Raw genomic sequence first — 13,095 nt, 5'->3', positions numbered from 1 at the left:
GGATAGGTCTTGACGCCGAAAACAGACCCTAGACCCTAACATGCCAGCCAAATATCCTGAGTCATAACCTGTGTAACCCTAAATGGTTTATAATGGTAACAAATATGGCTATATGTTTGAGAATGACATTCTAGACCCTATCTGATTGTAATTGAGGGTGTTTCCATGCTTGTATCACAATAATTCTTGACATGGTATGTAATTGATTCTATGTTTTTCTTTTCGGTTTGTTATTTGGAAAATCAATAAAAGAAATAAAATTAAAAAAAAAAAAAAAAAAAAAGGAATTTCCTCTTACCCTTGCAGCAGACACAACGACCTGTTCGTCAGGAGCTAGTTTATCAGAGTTATTGACTGGTTTTACAGCACTCCACACGTTGAAACCCGAAAGAAAATCACACACAACTTCTAAGTAAGAGGATGCAAAAAAAGGTAAGACACTAACATTTAGAAACATCAATATACTCACACACTCACAATATGGCAAAGGGTCAAGATAATAATGTCACAGTTAAAGGGACAGTTTACTCAAAACATTTATCCCCTTTAATTTGTTCCCAATTATCCATTTTACCTGCTGGAATGTATTAAATTGTTTACAAGTATTTCCATTACCCTTATATTGGCATTTGAAATAGTTTATTTAGCCTGTGGTATCCCCACCCATCCTGAAAGTTTTTGGCCTCAAGGCTAAGCTTTGTTAACACAGTCAGTAGAAGAAATTACACTCTCAGTGGGATATAGAAGAGATAAGGTAATAAAATGTTAATTTTTCATTGTTCTCTCCATGTATTGGTGATTTGTTTATGGACAGATATAAGATAAAGAAGCAGGTATATGTACACAATGTGATAAAGTAATGAGATCTGATTATACCTACAAGCTCAACCTATTTTATTAGGTTGTGGCTTCAAAACACAAAATTAGCTAATTCAAATACACAAATAAGCCTTAAAAAAAGCAAATACATACATTTTATACTCTACAGCTGGTAAAAAAAGTATTTGGAAACACATAGAAACATAGATATAGAAACATAGATATTGACGGCAGATAAGAGCCATAGGCCCAGCAAGTCTGCCCGACCTTACCTAACAGTATAAACTTATCTAGTTCGTAGGATAGCCCTATGCTTGTCCCATGCATTTTTAAAGTCCCCCACAGTGTTTGTTGCTACTACCTCTTGAGGAAGTTTATTCCATAAATCAATCACTCTTTCTGTAAAGAAGTGCTTCCTCAAATTACTTCTGAATCTACTACCCTTTAGCTTGAGCTCATGACCCCTTGTTCTTGAATTTTCCATTTTATGTAAAATACCCACAGCCTCAGTTTTACTAAACCCTTTAATGTACTTGAAAGTTGCTATCATATCACCTCTTTCCCTTCTCTCCTCTAAGCTATACATATTTAGGTAATTGAGCCTATCCTGGTAAGTTTTATTTTTTAGACCATGTACCATTTTGGTAGCCCTCCTTTGCACAGATTCAAGTTTGTTAATATCCTTCTGAAGATATGGTCTCCAGAACTGCACACAATACTCAAGATGAGGCCTAACTAATGATCTATAAAGTGGCATAAGAACCTTACTATTTCTGCTGCAAATACCTCTACCAATACATCCAAGCATTCTGCTAGCCTTACTCGCTGCATTACTACATTGTTTACTAAGTTTTAAATCATCTGAAATAATAATTCCCAAGTCCTGTTCCTCGTCTGTAACAGTCAGTAAAGTGTCTTTGAGTCTGTAATTAACATTTGGATTTTTCTTCCCTAAATGCATTATTTTACACTTTGCTGTGTTAAACTTTAGACCCCAGTCATTTGTCCAATCCTCCGATTGTTGTATATCACTTCTCATTTTGTCTACCCCCCCTGGAACATCCACTCTGTTGCAAATTTTTGTATCATCTGCAAAGAGACATACTTTCCCCTGTAGCCCTTTGCTGATATCGCAGATAAATATGTTAAACAAAACAGGCCCCAGAACTGACCCCTGAGGAACACCACTAGTAACAGCCCCCTCTGCTGAATGAACTCCATTTACTAAGACACTTTGTTTTCTGTCCTTAAGCCAGCATTCCACCCAGTTCACAATTTTTGAATCTAGACCAAGGAGATATAGTTTGTGAATAAGTTTATTGTGTGGGACGGTGTCAAATGCTTTGCTGAAATCTAGATATGCTACATCAACTGCTCCTCCCTTGTCTAATACTTTTGCTACATAATCAAAGAAGTCAATTAGATTAGTCTGACATGATCTCCCTGAAGTAAAACCATGCTGATTTTGGTCCTCTAAATTGTCTTTATTCAAGTCATAATTCTTTCTTTTAAGAGGCTTTCCATTAATTTCCCTACTACTGAAGTTAAACTAACTGGCCTGTAGTTGCCAGATTCTTCTCTACTGCCCTTTTTATGAAGGGGTATTACATTTGCTATTCTCCAATCATCTGGGACAGCTCCTGTTAATAGTGACTGATTAAACAGATCAGTTAATGGGACAGTTAGCACTGATCGAAGTTCTTTTAAAACCCTTGGATGAATATTATCAGGACCCACTGCCTTTGTAACATTTATTTTTGATAATGCTAACAAAACCTCATCCTCTGTAAAAAGATTACTGTTAAGCTTGTTTCTATTTTGCGTTGCATCCCTTAATGTAGACATTGTATCTTCACAATCTTTAGTGAAAACAGAACAGAAGTAATCATTGAGACAGTCTGCAATCTGCTTATCTCCTTCTATTATTCTACCATCAACTGATTTCAATTTTACTATTCCTACCTTATTTTTTCTTCTTTCACTGATATATCTAAAGAATGTTTTGTCCCCATGTTTTACTGACTGTGCTATCTTCTCTTCTGCATGAGCTTTAACCTTCCTAATTAACTGCTTAGTCTTTTTTTGTTGGAGTCTCCATATTTTCATATCATCATCTGCTTGTGTGTGTCTGTAATTTTTATAAGCTATCTTTTTTGTCTTTACAGCATGTGCTACTTCTTTGGAAAACCAAATTGGTTTCCGCTTTCTTTTACTTTTACAGACATGTCTAATACAGTGTGCGGTTGCATCTAAAATGGCACCTTTCACAAATTCCCACTGTTCTTGAACCCCTGTAATAAGAGTTTTCCCCTTTAAATAGTTCTTTAGGTATTCTCCCATTAATGAAAAATCTGCCGTCCTAAAGTCTAAAACTTTTGTTTTAGTCTGGGTGGACAGTTCCTGAACATGAATACTAAACCAAACAGATTGATGATCACTGGATCCTAAGTTCTCACCTACAGACACATCTGAAACTGTATCACTGTTTGTAAGTATTAGATCTAATATAGCTTCCTTACGAGTTGGTTCCTTGACTAATTGTTCAAGTGATTCCCCTAGCAGAGATTCAAGAATATACCTGCTTCTAGCCGATCTAGCAGAAGGAATCTTCCAGTCTATATCTGGCAAATTAAAGTCCCCCAGTACTATAACCTTACCCTTCATGGTCATTTTGGTTATTTCATCTAATAACAGATTGTCCAGTTTTTCATCCTGCAATGGAGGCCTATATACAACCCCTATTCTAAAAACATTTTTATCTCCAATTTCCAAAGTCACCCAAATACTTTCCACCTCATCATTTGTTCCTACAATTTCAGTAACCTTTATATTTTCATTTACATACAAAGCAACTCCTCCACCTTTCTTTCCTACTCTGTTCTTTTTAAATAACCTGTATCCAGGTATGACTATGTCCCAGTCATGCAAATCATTGTACCATGTTTCTGTTATAGCTACTAAATCCAAGTTGTCCCTAGTCATTATTGAAATGAGTTCAGGTAATTTATTTCCTAAGCTGCGAGCATTTGTGCTCATGGCACGAAGAATTTTTCTACTAGAATTTCTAGAATTGTTACTTGGACTAACAGTTTTGGCATGCTGTGGGGGGCAGGTGGATATATTAATGCTACCCCCCTTTATTAGTTTAAATGATTTCTAATAAAGTATTTAAACTCCTCTCCCAGATACTCTGTTCCTTTAGCATCCAAATGCAAGCCATCTCTCCTAAATAACCTAGTATCTTTCCAAACAGAGCTATAATGGCCAATAAAACCAAATCCTCGTTCCCTGCACCACTTATCTAACCAAGAATAGAAGAACCAAGAAGAACACATGAAGGGAAAAACAATTTTATAGTATACTGTCTCTTTAAGACTTATGTTACAAGTTTAGGGAGTTTACGCCACATTTATAGACTCAGAATAACCAAATGAAGAAAGGAGACAAAAACAAAAAAAAAAAAAAAAAAAAAAAAAAACAGAGAGGAAAACATCATTATTATCGACCCTCAGCTCAATGTCAAGTACAAAGACTTTGATAATGTGTAAAGGTACTTACATATAATCATAATTAGTACATTATATATATATAAAGGCTGCAAATATATTACTGGTCAGGGGGAAAAACACCACCACCTGAGTATAATCAGAATACTTTCTTGCTTTAACTATGTAGCTAAAAAGTTACCAATTAAGAGAAAAAATATATATTAGTCTTGTTACAGTTTTAAAAAAGGAAGTAGTCTGTTTAATTATGAAGATTAACTCAACTGCTGTATTTCTATTATTTTGACCCCGTACATAGTGTGTGTGTTTGTATTTGTTTGTGTGTGTGTTTGTGGTATATATCATACAAAGAATGGCAGAAATTACTAATCTCAGTAGGTATCATACATAAATTCACTGAAACTACAAAATGATCTGAGCATAGATCTGGATTTAAAAAGACATTAAATACATTTCAGGCACTTCCCTCTAATCATAGTTGCCTCAATTTTCGAACTTCGGTTACACTGCAGTTATATGAAGGAGAGTTGCTGTAGATGTGCAAACACATCAGCACTGGAATGCAATAAAAGGCAAAATTTCAACATGATGGTAACCATGACTAGTGGGAGGGAGGGAAAATTATATATATATATATATATATATATATATATATATATATATATATATATATATATATATATATATATATATATATATATATATATATATATATATACGCATTGGAGCCCTTTGCAGTTAAGTAGATGAAAACGTATAAAATTATATTTATGCAATATTCATTTTTAACAAAGGTTTTAAATATGTATTTATTGTAAATATTTCACATTCCAACCTTCTGCACATAGCAGAATATGTTCTAAGTATTTTTAAAATATATATTTAAAAAAACAAGGAGAAAGTACAGCACATTCAGACGACCGAACCGGGTACACATCCCATGACCCATAAACAGGCTCAGCTTTGGTTGCTATCGCACTCACATAAAGCTACACTATTTACAGAGTCACAGGCAGTTAACCCCGGACCTGCCAGGGTGCAGGTCCAAAGGGTGAATTACAAAAACAGACACTGCAACACACACATAAAAAAGTCCAGCACTCGCTCACAAGCTCTCAGCTGGGATTAAAAGCAAAACTGGAAGACAAGCTCAGGTACCACGTCAAGGTCTCTTCCAAGTACCTGAGTCCTTAATAGTGTAGCTTTATGTGAGTGCGATAGCAACGAAAGCTGAGCCTGTTTATAGGTCATGGGTTGTGTACCCGGTCCGGTCTGGATGTGTTGTCCTTTTTCCTTGTTTTGCTTATGCCCAGGGTGATTACATAAGTCTGTGAACCTTGACTTGTTCCCAGTTTGTTTGATTATTAGCTTGCATTTGTGTGCGTGGCTGCAGTTGTGTGGCTGTATTAGGGACTCAGGTACATGGAAGAGACCTTGACGTGGTATCTGAGCTTGTCCCATTTGGCCAAATGCGGTAACTAACTCTTCCAGTTTTAGTGTGTGTGTGTGTTCGCTGAAGAAAATTAATCCACAACCCAAAACAGAAGTTTATTCTCATAAATGAAAGGAAAAAACTGAAAACATAAGCAGAAGAATCAAACTGAAACAGCTGCCTGAAGAACTTTTCTACCAAAAACTGCTTCCGAAGAAGCAAATACATCAAAACGGTAGCTTCATTCCTAAAAGCCCACGAAGTGGAAACTGATTTAGTAGAATGAGCTGTAATTCTCTGAGGCGGGGCTTGACCCAACTCCAAATAAGCTTGATTAATCAAAAGCTTTAACCACGAAGCCAAGGAAACAGCAGAAGCCTTCTGACCTTTCCTAGAACCAGAAAAGATAACAAATAGACTAGAAGTCTTCCTGAAATATTTAGTAGCTTCAACATAATATTTCAGAGCTTCCAAAGAATGTAAAGATCTCTCCAAAGAATTCTTAGGATTAGGACACAAGGAAGGGACAACAATTTCTCAATTAATGTTGTTAGAATTCACAAATCTTAGGTAAGAATTTAAATGAAGTCCGCAAAACTGCCTTATCCTGATGAAAAATCAGAAAAGGAGATTCACAAGAGAGCAGATAATTCAGAAACTCTTCTAGCAGAAGAGATGGCCAAAAGGAACAACACTTTCCAAGAAAGTAGTTTAATGTCCAAAGAATGCATAGGCTCAAATGGAGGAGCCTGTAAAGCCTTCAAAACCAAATTAAGACTCCAAGGATGAGAAATTGATTTAATGACAGGCTTGATACGAACCAAATCCTGAACAAAACAGTGGATTATCAGGAAGCTTAGCAATCTTTCTGTGAAATAAAACAGAAAGAACAGAGATTTGTCCCTTCAAGGAACTTGCAGACAAACCCTTATCAAAACCATCCTGAAGAACTGTAAAATTCTAGGAATTCTAAAAGAATACCAAGAGAATTTATGAGAGGAACACCATGAAATGTAAGTCTTCCAAATGCGATAATAAAACTTTCTAGAAACAGATTTACAAGCCTGCAACATATTATTAATCACAGAATCAGAGAAACCTCTATGACTAAGCACTAGGCGTTCAATTTCCATACCTTCAAATTTAATGATTTGAGATCCTGATGGAAAAACGGACCTTGAGACAGAAGGTCTGGCCTTAATGGAAGTGGCCAAGGTTGGCAACTGGACATTCGAACAAGATCCGCATACAAAAATCTGTGAGGCCATGCTGGAGCCACCAGCAATACAAATGATTGCTCCATGATGATTTCGAAGATCACTCTTGGAAGAAGAACTAAAGGCGGGAAAATATAAGCAGGTTGATAACACAAAGGACGTGTCAACGCATCCACTGCTTCCGCCCGAGGATCCCTGGACAGGTACCTGTGAAGTTTCTTGTTTAGATGAGAAGCCATCAGATCTATTTCTGGAAGACCCCACATCTGAACAACCTGAGAAAACACATCTGGATGGAGGGACCACTCCCCCGGATGTAAAGTCTGACGGCTGAGATAATCCGCTTCCCAATTGTCTATACCTGGGATATGAACCGCAGAAATTAGACAGGAGCTGGAGTCAGCCCAAGCAAGTATCTGGGATACTTCTTTCATAGCTTGGGGACTGTGAGTCCCACCCCGATGATTGACATATGCCACAGTTGTGATATTGTCCGTCTGAAAACAAATTAACGGTTCTCTCTTCAACAGAGGCCAAATCTGAAGAACCCTGAAAATTGCACGGAGTTCCAAAATATTGATTGGTAATCTCGCCTCTTGAGATTTCCAAACCCCTTGTGCTGTCAGAGATCCCCAGACAGCTCCCCAACCTGAAAGACTTGCATCTGTTGTTATCACAGTCCAGTGGTATTTAAGGATATTAATTGTGATATCCTTGTATAATCCCTGCACCATGGGTTCAGCATACAAAGCAGGAGAGGTCTCATATAAAAACAAACTTCCATGCACATAGCTACTGAAGGGAATGATTGAGACTGAAGGTTCCGACAGGCTGCAACCAATTTTAAACGTCTCTTGTCTGTTAGAAACAGAGTCATGGACACTGAATCTATCTGGAAACCTAAAAAAGGTGACTCAAAGAATCAAAGAACTTTTTGGTAAATTAATCCTCCAACCATGTTTTCGAAGAAACAACACCAGTTGATTCATGTGAGATTCTGCAGAACGTAAAGACTGAGCTAGTACCAAGATATCGTCCAAATAAGGAAACACCGCAATACCCCACTCTCTGATTAGAGAGTAGGGCACCGAGAACCTTTGAAAAGATTCTTGGAGCTGTCGCTAGGCCAAAAGGAAGAGCGACAAATTGTTAATGCTTGTCTAGAAAAGAGAATCTCAGAAACTGATAATGATCTGGATGAATCTGAATATGAAGATATGCATCCTGTAAGTCTATTGTGGACATATAATGCCCTTGCTGAACAAAAGGCAGAATAGTCCTTATAGTCACCATTTTGAAAGTTGGCACTCTTACATAACGATTCAAAATTTTCAGATCCAGAACTAGTCTGAATGAATTTTTTCTTTGGCACAATGAATAGATTTGAATAAAACCCCAGACCCTGTTCCTGAAACGGAACTGGCATGATTACCCCTGAAACTCCAGGTCTGAAACACACTTCAGGAAAGCCTGAGCCTTTACTGGATTTGCTGGGATGCGTGAGAGAAAATATCTTCTCACAGAAGGTCTTACTCTGAATCCTATTCAGTACCCCTGAGAGACAATACTTAGAATCCATTAATTTTGGACAGAATTTGTCCAAATATCCTTGAAAAATCTTAATCTGCCCCCTACCAGCTGAGCTGGAATGAGGGCCACACCTTCATGTGGACTTGGGGGCTGGCTTTGGTTTCTTAAATGGCTTGGATTTATTCCAATTTGAAGGTTTCCAATTGGAAACAGATTCCTTGGGGGAAGGATTAGGTTTCTGTTCCTTATTTTGTCGAAAGGAATGAAAACGGTTAGAAGCTTTAGATTTACCCTTAAGTGTTTTATCCTGAGGGAAAAAAACTCCCTCCCCCCCCAGTGACAGTTGAAATAATCGAATGCAACTGAGAACCAAATAACTTATTACCTTGGAAAGAAAGAGATAGCAATCTGGACTTAGAAGTTATGTCAGCATTCCAAGATTTAAGCCACAAAGCTCTTCTAGCTAAAATAGTTAAAGACATAGATTTAACATCAATTTTGATGATATCAAAAATGGCATCACAAATGAAATGATTAGAATGTTTAAGCAAGCGAAAAATGCTAGACAAATCAGAATACAATTCCAATCAAAAAGTTGATGCAGCTGCAACATCAGCCAAAGAAATTGCAGGCCTGAGAAGATGACCTGAATATAAAAAGGCTTTCCTTAGATAAGATTCAAGTTTCCTATCTAAAAGATCTTTAAAAGAAGTACTATCTTCCATAGGAATAGTAGTACGTTTAGAAAGAGTAGAGAAAGACCCATCAACTTTGGGGATCTTTTCCCAAAACTCCAATGTAACTGCTGGCAAAGGATACAATTTTTTAAACCTTGAAGAAGGAATAAAAGAAGCACCAGGCCTATTCCATTCCTTAGAAATCATATCAGAAATAGCATCAGGAACTGGAAAAACCTCTGGAGTAACCACAGGAGGTTTATAAACAGAATTTAAACGTTTACTAGTTTTAAAGGGACAGTCTAGGCCAAAATAAACTTTCATGATTCAGATAGAGCATGTAATTTAAACAATTTTCCAATTTACTTTTATCACCAATTTTGCTTTGTTGTCTTGGTATTCTTAGTTGAAAGCTTAACCTAGGAGGTTCATATGCTAATTTCTTAGACCTTGAAGCCCACCTCTTTCAGATTGCATTTTAACAGTTTTTCACCACTAGAGGGTGTTAGTTCACATATTTCATATAGATAACACTGTGCTCGTGCACGTGAAGTTATCTGGGAGCAGGCACTGATTGGATAGACTGCAAGTCTGTCAAAAGAACTGAAAAAAGGGGCAGTTTGCAGAGGCTTAGATACAAGATAATCACAGAGGTTAAAAGTATATTATTATAACTGTGTTGGTTATGCAAAACTGGGAAATGGGTAATAAAGGGATTATCTATCTTTTAAAACAATAAAAATTCTGGTGTAGAATGTCCCTTTAATATCAAGAGGACTAGTTTCCTTAATATCCAATGTAATCAACACTTCTTTCAACAAAGAACGAATATAATCCATTTTAAATAAATAAGTAGATTTGTCAGTGTCAATATCTGAGGAAGGATCAGATAGATCCTCAGAAAAGGATAATTCAGTATGTTGTCAGTCATTTGAAATTTCATAAATTTTATGAGAAGTTTTAAAAGACCTTTTACGTTTATTAGAAGGCGGGATGGCAGACAAAGCCTTCTGAATAGAATCAGCAATAAATTATTTTAAATTCACAGGTATATCTTGTACATTAGATGTTGAAGGAACAGCAACAGGCAATGTACTATTACTGATGGACACATTATCTGCATGCAAAAGTTTATCATGACAACTATTACAAACCACAGCTGGAGATATAACCTCCACAAGTTTACAACAAATGCACTTAGCTTTGGTAGAACTGTTATCAGGCAGCAGGGTTCCAACAGTGATTTCTGAGACAGGATCAGATTGAGACATCTTGCAAATGTAAGAGAAAAAACCAACAACAACAACAACATATAAAGCAAAATTATCAATTTCCTTATATGGCAGTTTTAGGAATAAGAAAAAAATGCAAACAGCATAGCCCTCTGATAGAGAAAAAAGGCAAGAGGCATATAGGAATGGGGTTTTAAATAATGAAAATATTTGGCACCAAGTATGACGCACAACAGAAATAGTATTTATTTTTTTTTGGCGCTAACAACATCCGGAAATGACACTTGCGTCATTGAAGACGCAACCTTGAGAAAGGACTCAGCGTCAACTAAGACGCCGGAAGTGACAAATTTGCGTCATTGAACGTACCTTCGCACCAAAAATGGCGCAATATACTTTGGCATTTTGCGTCCTCGCGAGCCTAATTCTGCCCGCAAATTTAAAATGACAGTCAATTGAAAAAAAAAAATACCCCAGGTAAGAAATACATTTTTCCTAAAAAATGCATTTCCCAGATATGAAACTGACAGTCTGCAAAAGGAAATATACTGAAAATTTGAATCATGGCAAATATAAGTACAATACATATATTTAGAACTTTATATAAATACATAAAGTGCCAAACCATAGCTGAGAGTGTCTTAAGTAATAAAAACATACTTACGAAAAGACACCCATCCACATATAGCAGACAGCCAAACCAGTACTGAAACGGTTATCAGTAGAGGTAATGGAATATGAGAGTATATCATCGATCTGAAAAGGGAGGTAGGACATGAATCTCTACGACCAATAACAGAGAACCTATGAAATAGCTCTCCCGTGAGGAAAACCATTGCATTCAATAGGTGATACTCCCTTCACATCCCTCTGACATTCACTGTACTCAGAGGAATCAGGCTTCGAAATGCTGAGAAGCGCATATCAACGTAGAAATCTTAGCACAAACTTACTTCACCACCTCCATAAGAGGCAAAGTTTGTAAAACTGAATTGTGGGTGTGGTGAGGGGTGTATTTATAGGCATTTTGAGGTTTGGGAAACTTTGCCCCTCCTGGTAGGATTGTATATCCCATACGTCACTAGCTCATGGACTCTTGCCAATTACATGAAAGAAATAGGCCAGGTTTCTTGGTTGAAACCCCTGCAAATATGCTGCTAACACAAGTTGCTGGGTGCTAGATGCAGGACAGAGTTAAAATAAAGCAAATTTTGGAAAAACAAAATAAAAAAATTGTATATGGTGTACAAACTGTATTACAACAATTTAAGTTTAGTAAGCATTAAGTATATGGAACTATGGTCCGAGATTATTTCTACGCCACTCGCAAGTTCTTTAAAGGGACATAAAACCCAAAAGTTTTCCTTTCATGATTCAAGCAAAGCGTACAATTTTAAACAACTTTCCAATTGACTTCTATTATCAAATTGTCTTTGTTTTTCGGTATTTTCTGGTGAAAAGAAGAAGGGTAAAGCTCAGGAAGATGCAAGTACCAGCAGCACTATATGACTGTTATACATTAGCAAGGGCACTAGATGGCAGCACTTTTTCACTGCCATTTTGTGCTACAGATGCTACATATCTCTTTAACAAGAATAAAATAACGAACCAACTTTTACAACCGTAAATTAGAAACTTTTAAAAAAAAATTGTATGCTCTGTCAGAACCATGAAAGAAAATATTTATGTCCATCTGATTTAAATCTTCAGGGCATTCTCACCAGGGTTAATAGCGAATGATGTTTGTAAGGAGTTTCTCCTCATGCAGGTAACTGTACTGGTAACGGCATGCATGTGGGAGAAGAGTTGCATGGCGCACAGGGGGTACTGCGGGATACTATCATTTACAGGAAGGTTGTGATCTCTGTAACACTGAAAAAGAAACGAGAGTAAAATATATTATTTTATATTAGTTAGGTCAATATCAGATAGATATGGAAAAAAACTAAATACTTATTTTAAGAAAGGAAAGAATGTGGATTGCAAAAGGATCACATGAAATACAGGTCTCCAACCACAGGGACCAGCAGAGTATAGATGGACTCTTTAATCCATAAGGGAAAATAATATTAGAGATTAGAAACGTAATAATTTTGTGTCACATGGGATTCAGAAAGCTTTATTGTAACAAACTTAGTTCAAGTACTATGCTACTATGATAATGTTATAATCTTCAAATGCTTAGTCACTGTGGTGTTCTGGAATAGATCTGTACAAAAGTATTGCACTTTACCATGGAATGTTCTATATTTATTTGCATTATGAGCCTAGCGATTAACAGGACTGTAAACCAGACAATAAAACACAGCTACAACCTATACAGCAGACTGCATGCATCTATAAATCAGAGAACTGTCATTTTTTATTTATATATTTTTTAGGAACAGAGATGAAACCCTGCAATAGATGCCCTGACAGATATTAAAGCCTACCTGCTTGATTACTTCAGTTTCATTGCTATCATAGAGCAGAAAGATGGGAAACTCAATGTCTTCATATGAAATCCCGCTTCCCAGTGGGTTCCACATGGTGCCGTTGCAGTGCGCATACTGTGCGCCATGATCATTGTTATAGACCCCTGTACCAAAAAAATCCTATCACTGATTACAGGCCCAAGGAAAGAACAATTTATCGTTTACTAATCATCAAGAAACACTGCAGGAACATTCATATACAGGTCAT

General features: G+C 36.7%; 1 protein-coding gene across 2 annotated transcripts in view; it reads right to left on the bottom strand.

Annotated features, from left to right (window-relative positions):
• The window catches only part of NCSTN (nicastrin), a 55,979-nt gene that overhangs the window by 30,145 nt on the left and 12,739 nt on the right, over nucleotides 1-13,095 (bottom strand). The window contains exons 5-7 of one of the 2 annotated variants that reach the window (XM_053705144.1): nucleotides 12,846-12,991; nucleotides 12,135-12,285; nucleotides 299-408 (exon numbers count right to left, since the gene is read on the bottom strand). In XM_053705144.1, the coding sequence (XP_053561119.1) occupies nucleotides 299-408; nucleotides 12,135-12,285; nucleotides 12,846-12,991 (407 nt within the window). The remainder of the gene's footprint in view (nucleotides 1-298; nucleotides 409-12,134; nucleotides 12,286-12,845; nucleotides 12,992-13,095) is intronic. The other variant, XM_053705146.1, reaches the window with a different exon arrangement.

The sequence above is a fragment of the Bombina bombina genome, chromosome 1, assembly GCF_027579735.1.
Source record: "Bombina bombina isolate aBomBom1 chromosome 1, aBomBom1.pri, whole genome shotgun sequence".
Classification (NCBI taxonomy): domain Eukaryota; kingdom Metazoa; phylum Chordata; class Amphibia; order Anura; family Bombinatoridae; genus Bombina; species Bombina bombina.
The sequence above is the reverse complement of the archived record's forward strand: the minus strand, read 5'-3'. Positions and strand labels throughout refer to the sequence as shown.